The 19,342-nt window shown below is 35.0% G+C and overlaps 2 protein-coding genes across 11 annotated transcripts in view; one reads left to right on the forward strand and one right to left on the reverse strand.

Annotated features, from left to right (window-relative positions):
* Positions 1 to 19,342, forward strand: part of aig1 (androgen-induced 1 (H. sapiens)) — a 252,745-nt gene that overhangs the window by 94,964 nt on the left and 138,439 nt on the right. Inside the window, exon 3 of one of the 3 annotated variants that reach the window (XM_073933551.1) lies at positions 14,021 to 14,148. The exons of 1 other annotated variant lie outside the window; for it this stretch is intronic. In XM_073933551.1, the coding sequence (XP_073789652.1) occupies positions 14,126 to 14,148 (23 nt within the window). In that variant the 5' untranslated portion in view covers positions 14,021 to 14,125. The remainder of the gene's footprint in view (positions 1 to 14,020; positions 14,149 to 19,342) is intronic. One more of the 3 variants, XM_068215678.2, reaches the window with a different exon arrangement.
* hivep2a (HIVEP zinc finger 2a) overlaps positions 1 to 19,342 on the reverse strand; it is a 124,330-nt gene that overhangs the window by 77,800 nt on the left and 27,188 nt on the right. For 2 of the 8 annotated variants that reach the window (XM_068215499.2, XM_073932827.1), the window contains exons 3-4: positions 5,416 to 5,487; positions 3,397 to 3,462 (exon numbers count right to left, since the gene is read on the reverse strand). The exons of 2 other annotated variants lie outside the window; for them this stretch is intronic. The gene's annotated coding sequence lies outside the window, so the exon portion shown is untranslated. The remainder of the gene's footprint in view (positions 1 to 3,396; positions 3,463 to 5,415; positions 5,488 to 19,342) is intronic. 4 more of the 8 variants (XM_068215500.2, XM_068215501.2, XM_021468461.3 and 1 more) reach the window with 2 other exon arrangements.

Raw genomic sequence — 19,342 nt, forward strand, 5'->3', positions numbered from 1 at the left:
AAATCAAGGAATTTCAATTACATATACTGTAGAAGCATTCTCAATTGACTTCTGAATGGAACCCAACCCCCCTGTGCTGCACGTCTAAACTTGGGCCTTGATCCTGGATGAACAGTAGGGCACATTTGGGCATATTGTTGGCCTCTAAAAATATGTTAGGCTGTCCTGTGGATGTCCCTGAAGAGCTCTGGAACATTCTGAGAGTAAGCGCATGAGCCACTCATATTCTCTAGTATGTCAGAGAAACAGATGTTCATAAGGGTGTACCCTGAACAACACAATTTGCCACTATTATGAACGAGTTCTGTTCCTCTAGATAAAATGCTAAAGCAATAATTATGAAAGCTGGCTGGACAGGTGGTTAAAAATGGCAAAGTTCATTTCCTCCAGTGGGAGGATTTATTCCAAAGCTATAATAGATTTGTAAGCAGAGAGGTTAGCGAACATGAATAGCGTGCTGGAGAGGAGGAATAAATGAATTTCTGTCAATGAGCCGGGTTACAGTATATCTGTCTCTCTTGAAATGCGATCCTTTATCTGAGCCGTGGCCTCATCACAAGCGCCCCCTCTGAGCCCCCCTCCCAAGATGCCACTATTATCATGCCCATCGCATGGCAATCAGTTAGCAGTTCAAGTTTGCTCCAGGAAAACCTCAACATGCCGTGACATTATTTCCTGCAGTGCGAAACAAACAAGACCGTCAAATCTGCCTCGTAAGACTTTGTGAAGGAATGACTCAGTTGGGTGTATCTGTGTTAACTCAAGTTACATTACAATATCACGGCCAGGTCATGACACGCTTAACGTTCCAGTTGTAAACTACACAAATGTTCCTCTCCTGAGGGGTTATTATGTTGCAGCCCGTTTCCAGTCAGATATTTGTAAGCTGGTGCCATGCCATGAGCTTGTTAACATCTATTGTAAACCTCTCTCGCTTTTGGGAAAAGAAATGACTCATTGAGGTTACAGCAATTACTCTAACAATCAACAAAACCTGTTCATTTACAAAGAGCGTCGCACTAGAAAACATGTTGAATTGATCTCTTATAGAGAGTTTCTGACAAGCTAATCATGGTCAACAAAGAAAAGATTGCAACTAGACAAAGACTTCTAAAACATGTTTGCTCTGGCCTGGTGTTTTAAGTTAGCAGAAGATCTTATTTACATTAGTCATTTGTCAGTCATTTCTTGCACATTCCAAAGGTATTTCAGACCATTTTGCAGAAACTTTGCCTTCTAATATTGATATGTAAATAAATAGATACTGACGGTATCCCATGCTTACATTTTTATTTGACATATTTTAAAAATATTAGTTTTTGAATTTTCTAATTTAGCTGTAATCGAGCTTAAGTTTCATAATTCGTTTTTATTCATTATATATTAAATATATATTATTTTATTATATTTTATTATATATATACATATATTTCCTGTTTTGTTTTATGTAGTTGATTTGTATTATAGTTCGCATTTTAGTTTTAGCTTTACTTCCCTGAAATCTAAAAACTTTATCACAGTATGTCTGATGATATTTTTTTTCTTCTTAGTCTTATTTGTTTTATTTCAGCTAGAATAAAAGCAGTTTTACATTTTTTTAAAACCATTTTAAGGTCAAAATTATTAGCCCCTTTAAGCAATTTTTTTCAATTGTCTACAAAACAAACCATCTTTACACAATAACTTGCCTAATTACCCTGACCTGCCTAGTTAACCTAATTAACCTAGTGAAGCCTTTAAATGACACTTTAAGCTGTACAGAAGTGTCTTGAAAAATATCTAGTCAAATATTATTTACTGTCATCATAACAAAGATAAGATAAAATAAATTATTAAAAATGAGTGATTAAAACTATTTTGTTTAGAAATGTGTTGGCAAAAATAAATAAATATATATATATATATATATACATATATATATATATATATATATATATATATATATATATATATATATATATATATATATATATATATACATGAGCAATATCACACAAGCAGCAGTGCGATATGTCTATATATTAGCATTATAGGAGGCATGCGTTGGCTCGAGGCCACAGGCTGAGTGCCGTAGGGCTCTACCTGTGACTATATACAGCCATATTGCACTGCTAATTGTGTGATATTGCATTTATACAACAATTCGATTTCCTAATCGTGTGTATAAAAAAGAAAATCAAAAAAGTCTCAAAAATCCTTTTGAACTAGGAACTACTTTCTTGCGCCATTCACATCTGCAGCTGATATCAGAACAACAGAAACCAATGCTAATTTTACCAACATCGCTTTAGATCTTGTATTAAAATGATTCTCTAGTGTAATGTCTAAAGTGGTGATAAAACAGGTAATTTTGCTCACATTTTAAGATTACAAAGCTAAACGGCATGAAATTGCCCAATGTTTCTCTGTTGCAATTGGGATATGACAATAATTAATCCCCCAAAATAACTAAGCAAAGCAAACACTACCAGATTACTATGGTATAAATACAGCACTACAACATACAAAAGAGAGAGATCGTCTTAAAGTGTCACCTACCAGTTTTCTAATGATTTGATTAGCTGTAATTGGAAATTTATGTATAGTTTTTCTCCCCTAAGTACTTATTATCCAGTCTCTGTCACTGTCTTGTGGCGAAACATCAACTGTCTTTGCTCAATGACAGACTTATGGCTACCGTATCTCCAAAATTGTAATTAGTTAAAATAGGCACTATCCTTATAAATAAACTGCATAGTTGCAATCTAATCAACTAATATATATATATATATATATATATATATATATATATATAAGGGGCTAATCATTTTGACCTTAAAATGATTTTATTTTTTAATTAAAAACTGCTTTTATTCTAGCCGAAATAAAACAAATACTTTCTTTAGAAGAAAAAATATTATCAGACATGCTGTAAAAAATTCCCTTGCTCTGTTAAACATAATTTGGGAAATATTTTAAAAAAGCAACAAAACAAATAATAAAAAATCAAAGGGGGGCTAATAATTCTGACTTCAACTGTATATATTTTTATATTTTTAATGGATTTCAACCAAATGTATTAACTAGGTTAATGAGAGCAGCAGTTCTCCTTCAGGCTGCCTCGAATCTCCAAAACTGAGCATAAGCTTGTACTTTCTTACTGACACTAGCACTAATTTTCAACTACAGGATGGGACAGCAGAGAGCCTCCCTCTCCAACATTCAACATGAAATATACATCCAATTATATAACGCATTATATAATGCATCTAAGATGTACTCTTCCATGCTGCGTTCAACAGCTAATTAAGCCATGCACAGCAAACACAACAGAGAGCACAGAGCTGCTAAATTTAGGTTTCTCCCAAAGCCCATCCGCACAACGAGAGATACATAAACGGATGCCCATTTGTTCACCTAGATCTGCATGTGACATCACACAGGGGAAAGATCCTGATCTCGATGGGGAAGAGAAATACAGACCTGCAGCCAGGATGCAGAAAGAGAGGAGGGAAAGAGAGAGAAAGAGAACATCTATCAAGGTTGCAGCATGTGCTTAAAGTACACTCACAGCCAGACGCGACAATATATTCAGAGTTAGATAGGGGGGGGAAGAGTGTCAGAAGGAAAAAAAACATGATGAAGTGTAGGAGCGACAGAGAGTGTGAGGAAAGGGAGGGAGTAGTAAACAGTAAAGGAGGAAGAAACTGGGGTTGAAAGTGGCCTTGATGCAGCACAGTGACAGAGAGAGAGAGCCAGAAAAGTGCACAGCAACCGTCTCAGTCGTCCACAAACAAATCCTGGGTCTACCCGTAGAAGAAATCAATTCACCCTGCTACTGCCAGGCCTTACAGTGCTGTGTATTTACACAAAGCAGATAGTCTAAGCCAATAAAGTGCTTCCCTCAGCAGGACACTTGTAAAAAGCCAGACTACGATTCTGTTCCACCTACACAGGTCCTGTCAATTCAAGAGTTTTATTATGTAATATTTCTTTCATGAACTTATTTAAATGACCGAATTAATGAATTATTTCCCATCCTTCCATCAATCTTCTGTTCTTCTGACCACATATTCACCCATAATCTCCCACAATCCATTCATTTTTTCATGTTTGCTTCTATTAATCACAGATCCGATGTATTCAAAGTCCATCTATGCATAAATCTATCTATAAATTGTTGATCAATCAGTCCACATATCCATCTATTCATGTATCTGTTTATCCATCCATCCATCCCTCCATCCATCCATCCATCCATCCATCCATCTACTGTATCTGTCGATCATTCTATCATTCTATCGTACTGTCTTATCTATCTATTTATCTATCTATCCATCCATCCATCCATCCTTTTATCTATCTTTCTATCTGTCTGTTGTTCTGTCTATCTATCTGTCTATCTGTCTGTCTGTCTGTTTATCTATCAAATTGTCTGTCTGTCTGTCTATCCATATCCACTCTCCATCAATAATCTATCAATTCATTCATCTAGCTTTAATAGACTGTTACTGTATGGTATTATTTAATGTTTTCAACATTTTACAAAAGTGCAATATTTGTAAACAGCCAGACTATAATTGTCTTCCCTCTGGCATCCACTCTTCCACTCTTGCCAATTCAAGATTGAATATACTGTATGCAAAGCAATACCAGAATGTTACACATGTCAACGTGCAAGATGTGTATGTATCATAGTAATTGGAAGTTCCCCAATCAAATTGGAGTGTACTGGGTACCTACATTCCCAAAGTGGTTTAGGTAGATCACCGTTGTACCTATTCAGGGCTAATTAACACAGTTAAGCTTCCCATGTTGAGCCTCAGTCTCATTGGGAGTCACATTGCTGTTTCTAATTGTCGTAAACACAGCAAAGCTTGTCCTAAATTTTCCCACATCCCTTCCTGAATCTTTAAAACATTACAAACATGCAGCCTGCGACAGTGTTAAATGTTTACTACAAAATCCTCAGTCAGCCACTGCATAAATTTATGGAGAAACCTCAGCAAAAATGCAATAACGGGATTACAGTCTGGAGCTGAAAAAAAAAATGCTGCTTCAATATTTATTTGCCCCAGGAAAGCAAAGCCAAACCTGTATTATTTTCTACACATTTTCTACTATTATTATTTACTCAAACATATTCTTAGTTCTCTTTTAATTTAATTTCATAATTTACAATAAAATAAAAAATACATGATGGTGTGGCGACAACTAAAATGACTTTCATATAAAAGACATAAATACTTATAAAATGACATAATTATTCAAATAATTAGTTCTTTTTTTCTATTTGATTTGATTTCATAGACAATTATCATTTTAGTATGATTTCAATACCACAAATTCATTCTTGGATGAGCGATCCCTTTTTAACGATTATTTTAAACCCCAGCCTGAGGACACTACATTTAAAAAATAAAGACAAGTATTTACCCGCTACAGATCCTCAACACCATGGAAACCGGCAGCATGGGAGAACGGATGCACTTGCAATTCTTGGATGGGCTGCAGGGCAAAAATTAGAAGGTGAGATAGGAGACTAGCAATGTCAGTTTAACAAGGCTGCCAAGCTCACAGATGGGATGAGGAAACCGACAGAATTGAGATAAAGTGAAACCCCCCTCCTGCCATGCTACCGGTGCAGCCCTGCCAAGATTCAGTCCTCCAGGAACAGTGCCTCGAGTCGCACTTAAAATGTTCCTGCTTTGCCACACAATTTGTTTTGGCCAGAGGCACACTGGAGGGAGAAAGTGAGCAGAGGTTGAGATATTTTGGTTCTGAGACCTTTTAGGTGGACGTAATACTTCAGTATCAATATATTGTTATATATAAGCTAGTGTGCTAGCTTAAGATTCACATACAACTAGAAAATACAAGCATTCAACATTAACAAAATCTCACTTCAGCTTCTCATCTGGTCTTCAGACCAATCAAATGCGGTCTTGTATATAAAGTGTCCCGCCCCTACAGAACACGGCTAAAATAGGTCAGATATTCACATGCTACCAAGTGTTCACACTGATGGTTTACCCAAAATGTTCCATATTTAAGGAAATAATGGTAACACTTTACAATACGGGTTACATAGTTAATGGTAGTTAAAGTATTTACTAACATGAACAAACAATGAACTATGTTTACACAGCATTTATTAATTATATTTCATCATTTAGTAATTAGTTACTAAGCATTGGTTAATGCATTAGTTAATGCACACTGAGTAAACGTGAACTAACAAGGTACAACTGTATTTTCATTAATTATCGAAGATGAATAAATACTTTAATGAATGTATAGTTCATTGTTTTTCCATGTTAGTAAATACATTAAAATGAACTATGTGCTACTTGTAGTAGAGTAACCAATATAAAAAAAATGGTAGCAGACAAATGGCTGTTTTTAAAATTTCAGTATCGATTGGTACCGAATTCCAGTATCATGACAAACCTAATACATACATGCAGTACATACTATATGCACATGCAACCAAATTCTGGTTTCATGGTAATGTTACACAGTTAATGGGCTAGAGGCATGGTAACATATCAGACCCATATGAATTCTACACCGAATGATGTATTTTAAGTGGACAGTAAAAAGTCTGTGAATTGCTATCGTAGGCTGTGGCTGTGGCTGTCATGTCAGTGTAACAACTCTGGCTGGCAGAGCTTTGATATAAACAAAATGCTTTTGGCTGTTTTTAGGGAGGAGCTATTCTATATGCCCTGCCCTGTATTTGTGTTTCAGTTGAAATAACATCACACATCAAACAAAGTTGCGCATTTCATGTATGGATGGGCAGTACTAGTGTGCTAAATTTGATGTAAAAAAAAGTAATAATTTTAATTGAACAATTTAATTAAAGTTTAAAGTAAATTCAAATTGTATATATTTGAATTGAATTGTATTAATATATTTCTTCTGATCATTTGTGTTTGTTAGTATAAATTTAAGATTTGCATTATGCGATTAACATTAGCGTGCTACAAACCTGTGAAAAGGCTGTCATCAAAATCAGGGAACCCTTTTTTTTTTGTGTTGGTTGCTTTTTGAATGTTCCTTTGATGATCCTGTTTTACATGTTAAAGCACATAGACTGATTAATGTCATTGCATCACCGCACTATCCACATTTCCTGCAGAGTTTCGTGTAAATTTGGGTGTTTCATTTTTAGTTTTTTTACTTTAACTGCAGTTCGGGACTTTCACTTTCATTCTGCAACATTTTGTTCGTGGCCCTGTGACAAACCGAGGTACTGGATGAAAATATGAAGAAAGAACTGGTGAAAGAGAGTTGTTTTAATGGAATTTGATACCGCATGCTGAATGGAAAGGAAAAACCTTCGCTTTTCATGATGCGGGTGTCTGTAGCTCTTTAAGGTAATCAAAAATCGCTGTTTACATGGTAGACTCTTATTCAGAGTATTGTCTTAATCGTATTGGTGTCCATGTAAAAATGCACTCAGTGAAAGTGCCAGATGATGTTGCAATCTGTCAAAGACTGGGTTCCTCTGCTTTTAAGCTTATTCTCTGTGCCCTCAAATGCTTCATTAAGTTTGACGTGTTTCCCTTCTTAGCTTCTGCTTCATATTGGTGTCTCAGAATCCTTGCTTGTAAAATACAGCCATACTTTAGAAAGCTTAGTTTAAGCAAATTTGATGAACATGATCATGCATGTTGATGAATCTGAAGGGAGTCGCTCACCGGATGCACTGTACTGCATGCATTGCTTGAGTGCATGCGTTCCCTGAAGCGACAAAAACAAACTTCTGACATTGCCGATGGTGTCCGTATCCCATAAAGTTGATTAGAATTAAATGTTTAGAGATGGTGTGGCACAATGCGTACCTTTGTTTGCCTTTAATGAACCCTTTGATGCTTCTTACATCCTTGTTGCAGTACCAGTGGCACAGAAAATAGGCACCGAAATTCATATGCTGATTCTGTTCTGTTCCTACTGGTTATAAAGGTAGCGGTTTCGGTACACAACCCTACGCAGTACAACATGTAAAGGGAAAACAATACCGATACTTTTTGTAAAAATGTTAACAATGCTGATACTGCTTATTATTTCAAATGTGAATGTGATTTTGTTTGACAAATAAATCCAAATCAGGGAAACTATGCTGTCTGACTGGCTAATGATCATCCTGCACAAAAAATTTGCTATTAATAATTGATTAACACAATTTTAAAAAATCGATACTTTGGAAAATATCAATACCAGAATATCAGCTGATTGATATATAGATACTGCAGCGTCATTGCGCACATCCTTAATTTCAAGGCACTTGAGGGGCCATTTAAAGTCACTTTCTTATTTTGATCTAACAAAGCCTGGTAAGTTTGTTTTAGGGAACCGATCAGTGTCTTGTGACTAACAGAGTTTTGCATTAAGACTGCACACCTGACATTTCAAAGGAACAGAATTTCACAGTGTTTGCACTTGTACGCACAAGCGCTCACACAGAAGCAGTCAGCAGAGAGCAGATTGTCGGCACAGGCAGGAAGCGGAGTATATTCAGCATGGGCTGCTGGGAGCACCAGAGACCTGACACTGTGTGCAGCTCACACTTCCTAAGCTCTCCCAGTACGGTGTGTGCATGTGCACCAGCAACACCTCCTCTCACTCAACCACCCTGCATCACACCACATGTTGAGCAGGGGAAAGCAGACATCAGTGACATCACACTGAGCAGGTGGCAACCCCTCTCTGAAGAGGAAACCAAGATCAGAGAGTCAGGGGGCTGCGCGAAACGACAGTTTAATCTTCCATCTATCTCACAACCACAAAAAAATCTCTCTATATATTTTTTTCTGAAGCTTGACAAGTGCTAAAATACTGATGTTTTAGCCACCAGGCTTTGTGCTTTTGCTATGATGGTTTCAACTGAAGCATAAAATTAGTATAACTTACGACATTAAATAAAAACTTCACTCCAAAAATGAAAATGATGTCATCATTTACTCATCGCCCTTCACTTGTTTAAAACCTATTTCAGTTTCTTTCTTCTTCTGAAAGTAGTTATTTGTGTAGAATGCTGGTAGATGGTACCTAGTATTGTTTATCTTACTATGGAAGTCAGTGAGTCCTAGCAGCCAGCATTCTTCAAAATATGGACGTACTCACACTAGGTACTAGATACGGTTGGCTTGAACAATGCTGAAGCGCGCTTGTCCCCCCTCCCATCTCCCCTAATGGTCTGCACTTACACTGCATTTTATTATTTATTCATTTTATCATAAAAGTCCTCGTCTTGCAGGTATTAGGAGGTTTGCTGAAGGCATCAGCTGTCGTGCAGCAAGGTGTTTGTATCATTTTAATAAACTATGACAATTTGTGTTCATTAAAAAGTAAGAATGATTAATAAATCTATATGAAACAGTCTCTTAAAAGTGACGTCGCATCTTCAGTCTCAGGCGCGCTTTGCACTCACACTACAAGCATACCGCACCAAAGCTCAACAGAACCATGCTTTGGCACATCTCTTCCAACTGGGTCAGGGCTGCCAACTGAATTCGAAGCACTTACACTTGTCAAACGAACCTGGAAACGCATCTGGGCACGATTTAGATAGCGTAGTGTGAGTGCACCATATCTTCTTTTGTTTACAAGAGAGTAAAGAAACTCATTAAAACCACATGAGGGAGAGTAAATGATGAGATCTTTTTATTTTTGATCTATCCCTTTAACAATATATTCATAGCCTGACCACTGACTGAGAAATATAAAATATAAAGATATAAAATTAAATCCATATTATATACACACACAAACACACACAACTTTGAAAAAATGATTGAAAAAAGATTGAAGATTTTGAAAGCATTATTTTCTTTTGCTTACAATGGTCTATTTATTAAATCAAAAACAGCGATCTTGTGAAATGTATTCAGAAAAACTGTATTCTATTTTTTTAAATATAGAACATTTTTTAGATAATTTATTGTCATTACTACCACTTTTGATTGATTTATTACAATAAAAGTATTCATTTTCTTTCCAAAAAAAGTCATACTAATCTCATTCGTTTGACATCACTTCAAAACAAAAGCAAAACATAGTTGGTCGAACAATTTCTTCCCATCTACTGTAAGTGGGCAGTTCTTGGCCAGGATTAGCCGCAATGAAGACCAGACTTTGTCATAGTCAAAAGTCTGGCATAAATACGAGTCTAGGCTGGTGTAAAGCTGTCTGGTTTTAAAACAAATCATGCTAATGGGGTCGGTTGTGAAGAAGACCAGATGGATTACAAACAAAGTAACACACTCGAATAATAGTGAAATCCTAGGCACAGGTCTTATTTTATCTCCTCACACATTTCATATCTCTGTTAAGGCATTGTTTCCTTTTTTTTTTTTTTTTGGCTGTCAATGTAAGAACGTCTCTATTTGCAATTCTTCCTGTCACACAGTGGCCCAGACAAGCTGGTTGATCATACCGCTCAAGCAAACAAAATGCCACCGTTTCTTCCACTGCACAGTCATTCAGCATTTAAAAAAGCATGTGGTGAAGTGTAGTTACCCCCCTCCTCTGTCTTACTCAAAAGACTCCGCAGTCTGCTCGGTGGGCTCTTAAAGCAGGGCATGTTTCGACACACGTCAAGTCAAGGGCTCATCTCTTTGCTAATATTGTCAGTGTTTTTATTTCTTCTTTTTAAGAGAGACTGGGATCAATGCGCCTAGGCAGACAGCTCGAGTCTTTGAAGCGGCGCGCATGCAGATACGGCAAGCGGCTGCAATCATCATATACCCCGTGACACTGCGTTTGGCGGCACGGGCTTCTGTAAAGCCTCTCAGTGTGCTGATCAAGGGATTCCGGCTCAAAGAAGGAGGAGCGGCAGCCCTTTTCCTCCCTTCCTCCGTATTCCTGTGATGAAGAGCTGCTTAACACAAATCAAATGCAAAGACTCAAAGTTGTGCGCATCAGTAGCTGCCAGTACATTGCAATGTCTCAGAAACATATGCTGGGCAGTAGAAAACTTATGCTACTTAAGTTTTCTGCAAAGTGGCATGGTGGCTCAGTGGTTAGCACTGTCGCCTCACAGCATGAAGGTCGCTGATTTGAGCCCTGTTGAATCAGTTGGCATGCATGTTCTCCCCATGTTCACATCAGTTTCTTCCGGGTGCTCCGGTTTCCCTCACAGTCCAAAGACATGCGGTATTGGATAAACTAAATTGGTTGTAGTGTATGTGTGTGTGAATGAATGTGAGAGTGTATGGTTGTTTGCGAGTACTGGGTTGCGGCTGGAAGGGCATCTGCTGCGTAAACCATATGCCGGAATGAATTTCGGTTCATTCCGCTGTGGCGACCCCTGAGACTAAGCCGAAGGAAAATGAATGAAGGGGTTTTCTGCAATGTTTGGTCACTCATAAGTCATAACTGTCTAGTTAACTTTTTGGGTGTAGGTTATTTATAAAACAACAACATTTAAAATTTGCTGAGTAGTGTCAGAAACCCAATTTAACCAAATAAATTAATTTAAAAAATCTTAGAGTACAAGGTAAAGAGTTAATCGTGTCTTAAACATTGGCAGGGACCAAAATGATTTTATTCAGTGGGGATGAGGATTTTACTTTAAATAAGTAACACCAATAAATCACTTTATTAGGTGCATGTTAACACAAATATCTAATCTGCCAATCACATCGAAGCAACTTATACAGTAAGTGTTTGTCCTCCCCAAAAATCTGTTTTAATTGTTCAACCTCATGTAATTTCAATTTTGAGACCTTTGCTCATATTTGGAACACGGTTAAGATCATTAACATAAAATCCTAAAGCTCTTGTGTCATTCGCAGACAGTAACATTTCGACAATTTTGTTCACCAACTTTGCCAGGTGCAATGGTGCATGTTTACTATAGGCAATATGTCACATTGTCATTAGAGGCAGCAGCATGCAAGTGCAAGTTAAGTGTGACGTCATGCGAAGCGGTTTCTGAGTCCAAACGCTCTATCAAACTGTATGGGGAGACTTATCAAATGTTATTAAAAAACGTTTACAAAGCAATGTAATAGTTTCGAAAATCACAATTGCAATATATATGTCCATGTTTTAGATCTGATGGTCAAAAAGTGATACATTTTTCATAAACTGCTAATTTTTAAATAAAGTTTGGTATTTGTGATGCAGGAAGTCTACATATTGTTGTGTACCCTATGATTCTATATAAAAATCACTTTAATGTGATGGGACTAAAAAGTGGCCATAAACGTGTTGGTAACGCATACCCTGACCAGACCAGGAAGACATAGGCCAGACCGGGGCATTTTATAGTCCCCAGGCCACATGTTGCTTCATCCACAAACAGGGCCTTCTGATAGGAGATCTGATATTGCAAGTAAGAAAAAGTCTTTCTCAAAGACTTTCCCTTATAGCATCTTTTGCCAGCTCAGTTTTGTTATTTCAAATGTGCAAATAGGAAGGGATGCACATGCCTATATAAAGTGGGTCTCAGATTGTACAAGAAGCACTGCATCAAATTACAATTTCCCCCACCATGTCTTTAAAATATGATCATTTATTTTACCACACTATATTCAATGGAGCTTTTGCACTAGCCTGCTAATCCTGACGGGAGTGTGCATGTAAACAGCTTTTCATCTCGTTTTTTGCTTGAGCAACTAAATGAATCCCAAAGTCTAGTTAAATGATTATATTTTAATTACATACCAACATTAATGCTGTAAAAGAAACTGTATAAAACAGAAAAAGTCACATTATGCGTTCACCAGAAGTGCAGCAGTATGGGAAGAAACACTAGATCATATACCCTATTACACAGTAACAAAGGTAGACTAACTACCTCAGATTAACGATTTAGCAAATCCAGATACAGATCCTCTCTCAGTGATTATTATTACATTACATATCCACCTCACATTTAACCTGACTTCAGTGCACTTGTTCAGCCCAACACAGGCTAGAATTATCTCACTGAACATAAAAAATATAAATAAATAAATAAAATGAAGGTGAACCAATTAAACAATCAACGCTGTGACATTTATATGAAGTAGATATTGTGATGCTGGTCTTTAAAATACTTTTTTTTTGTGTAAAATGTATCCTTTTTTAAACTTTAGAGTTATATGAATGTGTATTAAAAGCCAGTATTTCAGAATCAGCTGATCAAGATGGTCATGCTCAACCATCTTTCGGCTTTACAGAGAATGACAAAAATAAAAACTATCCAGTAAGCAGCAGTTCTGTGAATGAAAATGCCTAGCTGAGGTCAGAGGAAATAGCCAGAGTAGTTCAAGCTGATAGAAAACAGTAACTCAAAAGTCACTTGATACAACAGAAGTCTGCCGGGTCTGATAAGTTGCCATCTTAATGTTGCAACATTAAGATGGCAAGGTCAAAATTTGTCATACACAACACAAAAGCATCAATTATATTTTCTTTGGGCCAATTAGTGTTGGACATTTAAACTTATGCATAACAATAATTAGCAAAAAATGAAAAGTTCCATTCTAAAGGGCTACTGAACAATGTAAAGCTTTCATTTTTTTTTTTTTTTTATTTAAAACAGTCAAATTTGACAAATAGACTAGTTTTGTTTTATCAACAGTTGTGGAATATTATATATGTTGCACACCTTTAGCATTTTACTGTTAACGGCTTTTGGAAACCTGACATTTTTATTTGAATGGTATTCTCAGTCAATTGAAATGTAAACTGCAGAGTCAGACCAGCCTAAAATGTATTTATATTTTGGGGCACTATTTAATGGTGGCTTTAAGTCCACCATTGTTGTTTTGAGTGCCCAAAACTAAGAACTAATACACGCCTTTATAGACTGAATATGTAATACACATGTGCATGACATCGGTGTTTTCACAAAATCACATTTGTGAATTTTACAAAATAATAGTATTGTTTTCGAAACTTTCACTTTAAAACCTGTTTTAAGTTTGCATTCTTAGGGCCTTAAAACACAGTTTTTGTGTAAATGAATTAGCAAAACTAAACGTATGACCCCTTAGGGTGCACGTATATGAATTACAGTATAGTTTTTTGTTTGTCTTGCTAGAGACGATTATCAAGCTAATTTGTGAGGCAGAAAAACTCAATCCAGTGACGCTGTTGATTCCAACCTCTGTTTCCAGATTGTCTGGAGGGACTGTTATGGTGGAAAATGCAATTGTGTGACAGAGTCAGGTGAGTAATATGCTATGGGTTTTTGTCAGCACTTTGCTAGCTTTGATTCATAAGTCTGTAACTCCCTGCCTTAGCGGTGTGAAATATAGTAAGAGTTTCCTTAGTCAGAACCTTAAACAAACCTCAACAAGTCTTAAACAAATCTGTTTACCAATGAAATAACAGCAGGGGAAACTAGAAGGATGCAAGATATGAAGAGCTGACATTAAATAAGCTAAATTAAATCTGACAAATGGGTTGTTGACATGATTTTGCATTTTTAAGGTCACAGGTGACTAAAAAAATTATTATTAGTAGTATTGTCATCAGGTAAAATGCAGGTAACGGTGTTGCCAGATATGGTGGACTTTTTCCAGCCCATAAGCTGTCCATAACCCACCTGAATGCACAAAAAACTGCTTAAAATGTTAGGTTAATATTTTATTTCATTTTAAATCTAAATTAATCTAGTTGCTTTGGCTGTCATCATTTTTAACCATTCAGCAATCAACACCAGCAATCACAGAACCACAACATAATCGGATCACATCGAAACACTGCCCCTTTCTCACCCACACACTGTGTGAGATTACACTACCTAGAGTATGTTTTACTTTCAAAATGGGGCATAAATTCATCCCATTTGGTGTTTTAAATTCTTTTGAACATAATTAGGAATGTTTGTTCTTGCTGTCAATTGGGGAAAAAAATGATTGATAAAAGTGTTATGATAATCCTCTGTGTTTAACTGCAGGTGCTGCGTTATGCATGTGCATACGAAGGGGAGTCAGATTTGTCCAGGGAGTCAAATTTTGATACAACTTTCATTCACCTGGGCTCATGTGGTTTGCGCTGTGCACTGGTCACTACAAACTCAATGGAATAGGAGCACATAATTATGTTTCGTTAAATAAGTTGCATATAAAGTTTACGTTTCAAAATTGCCCAAATTTTGTCAACGAGCTAATGCCATTTTTTACAGTACCTGCAAAATCGAATTCAAAACTGCCCAATTGGGTGAGAAACCCCCCAATTTGGCAACACCGGCAGTAAATTGTTAAACATTCCGTTGTCCTCCTTGAATCTCGTGATATAAAAACTGCTGTTACTGCATATTTTACATTTTGAAAAAAAAAAAAAAAAACTTTAAAACAAAAAAAGCATTAATAAATACCTCAGGTCAAATGGCTGTTTTAATAAATGGCAATCTTTTTTTTCATCCAATTATTTTTAAAAGAATAGTAACTTGATGCATTTTGTCACTGAAACCATGTCTTCTGCTGTGACTCTACACTGTAGAAAAAAAAAAAACAGGGCTTTACACAATTCATTCATGTTGTTTCAACACAAATTGATTAACTATTAACAAACAGTTGGATTAAACATAAAACAATTAAGTTGTCCCCAAAAAATCTCAAGAATTTTGTTGTTTTAGCTTATTTTAAACAAGTATTTTGAACAGGCAGGGAAAAAAAACTTTTTTTTGAGTGTATATGCTAGTTTTAAATCAGCAATTCCACTAAAAACTTGAATAAGTTGAAGGACCCCATTCAAGATCATGCCACTATAAAGCCCATGTTGTCCACAATGCAAGTTTTTGTCTCAGAATAACACGTGACCCAAAGAGGTCAAGTAAAAGTGTATATCCACAAGGTAAAAAAAAAATCCTGGTTGCCTTACATTTTTAATCTGAATTAAATTAACCTTATAAGTCATTTGAACCTAAACTGACAAAAATAGCTTGCGTAACTTATAAAATTAAATTAGAACATGATTAACATAGTTTAACGTTGTCATGACTAATTGATCATGTAATTTTTTACAGTGTAAATATTTTAATTAATTATAACTAATTTTGATTTATTATTAATAAGTAGCTGGTTCACTACAACATACTTGACTTTTTTAGAACTTCTATAAAATTGTTAAGTTTTATTGTCCTTTGATGTGATGTTCAACAAGTCAGAAAAAAAGAAATATTATAATTTCACATAAAATAATTAGCACTATATGTAAAGTGAAGTAAAATGTAAAGTGTCCAAACAATGAAGATAAATCTATGATAAATCATGCTATTTTTATATTATAAGTGCTATTTTTCTTCATTTTTGTTATGTCACCCCATACATATGACATATGTAAGAGACAGTTCAGTAAAATATTACATAAATGAATTGATAAAATTTCAAGAAAGATTTCAAACTACGTCAATAATAAAAAATGTTCTTTAAAAATGGTGTTTTACAAAAAAGCTTTTATTTACAGTCTATTTATTCGAACATCTCAAACATGAGTTCATTTTATTGACATTTAAAACCAACATTTTTGAGTATTAGTAAAGGTGACTGAAGTGTATTTCCAAAGCAGCGATACATCGAGCTGTAGCACACCTGTAATCACCTTTCATGTAGAGGAGAACAAAGAGCTTTAATATGTGTCTCTGCTCGAATGCCGTAATTAAACGTTGGCTTCTATTAATCCCTGCAGTAAATTGGAGCAAGGGAAAGATTTAGCAGGCTATTCATCATCAGACTATGTGAAGATGGCAGTTTTAATAAAAACATTCCCATGCTAGTGTATTGGGTGATCCAAAAGCAGAGTTTTCTTATTTAGAAATAAAGAACAACATTTTATAAAAGTCATTCTATATGTGTCAAAGCAAAATCATTCATTAAGGCGAGAAATGAAGTATATGAAATGTTGGCAATCCTGCATGCAAACAAGTCAAAGGCTAAGAGGAAATTGATTATTACTTTAGACTCTGATTTAAATCTTGTCCTTCATCACAAAAGGAAGATGATCAGAACCACGTGTGTAATGCACATCCAGAAATGTTCAAGTATTTTACTCTCTCACACTTCATAAAGCTTAATTAACGTAATTAAATCCATTGACAGATTACAGATATCCTATAATGGCCAACCAATGTGTTTTTATTAATCACCTTTACTAATGTCAGAAAAGCAGGATGGCTCATATTTAATGTTGTATGCTAAAATAAAAAGGGTGTAATAAAAGTGATAGGAATCATTAAGAATCTAGTAATTCCAGTTCTGATTCCTCTAACCAATTGTTTCCATTATACTTTCATTAGCAGTTTACTACTAAAAAGAACAATTCGTTCCAAAATTAATGTTTACTCATAATTTAATCACATTCAAGTTATTACAAATCAGTATGAATTTCTGCTACTGAAGACACATGAAGATATTTTAGGAATGTTGATAACCGGACAGTTAATGCAGCTGCAGACTTGCATTAACCCAATGGAAACATTAAAAGCCATTTTTATATAGAATAGTTTGGAGCGAGTGGAGGGCAATTGATGACCGAACATTCCTTTAGTGTATATATCAGGGGTACCCAAACTTTTTCTTACGGAGTCCACAAATCCAAGCTTGATTGAAAGATGTGGGCCGAAAGTAAATATAGCAAACTGTATTATATTAAAGTTGCCATGGGTAATTTTATAATTTTTAGAAATAAAAACTACTTTAACAGTTTGTACGTACTAATGCATTCAATTTTTGTAAATGTATATTATTTAACAAATTTATTACAATAAAACCATTTTTAAAAAAAATCCTTTAATTAACTTTTCAATGGATTTTTTTTCAATAAATTTTTCAATGGAATTCAATGCCAATATTCATGCCTTAATTTGCACGCTGATGTCTACTGCTTTGTCCCCTATTCTTTAAGTGACAATATGAACATTTTTTAAAAATTTGATTAACTTACAACATTTAGTTGAAACATTAAATTTCTGTTTGCTTTTTATTTAGCTCAACAATAAAACAAACAAAAGGTTACATTAAAATAGAAATGAGCTCAGTTAAAGGCATAATCTTTAAACCTTTCCCAATCATTTTCCTTCTGACGGGTCAAATCAAAGTATACAAAATGCCTTTGACCCACTGCCCAATTTTGGGCATCTCTGATATAAATATAAAAAAATAATAATAGTAAATTATTAAAAGAGCAGTTCCCACCAATCACATTCAAGTTGTTACAAATCAATATGAATTTCTGCTACTGAACACAAATGAAGATATTTTAAGAATGTTGATAACCAGACAGTTAATGCAGCTGCTGACTTGCATAGCAGGAGTATTACAAAGAAAATACCAAGTCATTAAACCAAAGGCTACATCAACATTCTTCAAAATACCTTTTTTATGTAGAATAGTTTGCGGGAGTGGAGTGTAATTGATGACCAAATGTTCCTTTTAGTTTATAAATATATATATATATATATATATATATATATATATATATATATATATATATTGTATTGCCGAATTTTGAGAAAATTCAGTAAAAGATACAGTAATGTCAGTAGAAATGTGGTAATATAATTTAATTCTTTTATATATAATAAATCTTGTTATAATCCTTTAATATATATAAACATTACAATAATAGTGCTGTCAAATGATTAATCGTGATAAATCGCCACCAAAATAAAAGTTTGTATATACATGATGTATGTGTACTAATGAATATTGTCTATATATAAATAAAATTATTTATTCATTCATTTTCTTTTCGGCTTAGTCCCTTTATTAATCCGGGGTCGCCACAGCGGAATGAACCGCCAACTTATTCAGCAAATGCCCTTCCAACCACAACCCATCTCTGGGAAACATCCACACACACACTCATTCACACTCATACACTACGGACAATTTAGCCTACCCATTTCACCAGTACTGATGTCTTTGGACTGTGGGGGAAACCAGAGTACCTGGAGGAAACCCACGCGAACACAGGGAGAACATGCAAACTCCACACAGATACGCCAACTGACCCAGCCGAGGCTCTAACCAGTGACCTTGTTGTGAGGCGACAGCACTACCTACTGTGCCACTGCGTTGCCTAAATAAAAATATTTAAAATATAAATAATAATTAAAAATATGTATGTAAATACAGGCTTTTATTTTGTTCTGATTAAACGTGATTATCTTTTGAAAGCGTTAAATAATAATAATAACAATAATAATAATATTTTTAAGGAGTTATCTCACAACTGTTGTTCACAACATTTTTTATTCTTTTTTATTCATTTTATTCACTTTTTATTCTTGGAGGGAAATCATTACATATATATATATATATATATATATATATATATATATATATATATATATATATATATATATATATATATATATATATATGTATATATATGTATATATATATATATATATATA

This window comes from Danio rerio, chromosome 20 (assembly GCF_049306965.1).
Source record: "Danio rerio strain Tuebingen ecotype United States chromosome 20, GRCz12tu, whole genome shotgun sequence".
Classification (NCBI taxonomy): Eukaryota; Metazoa; Chordata; class Actinopteri; order Cypriniformes; family Danionidae; genus Danio; species Danio rerio.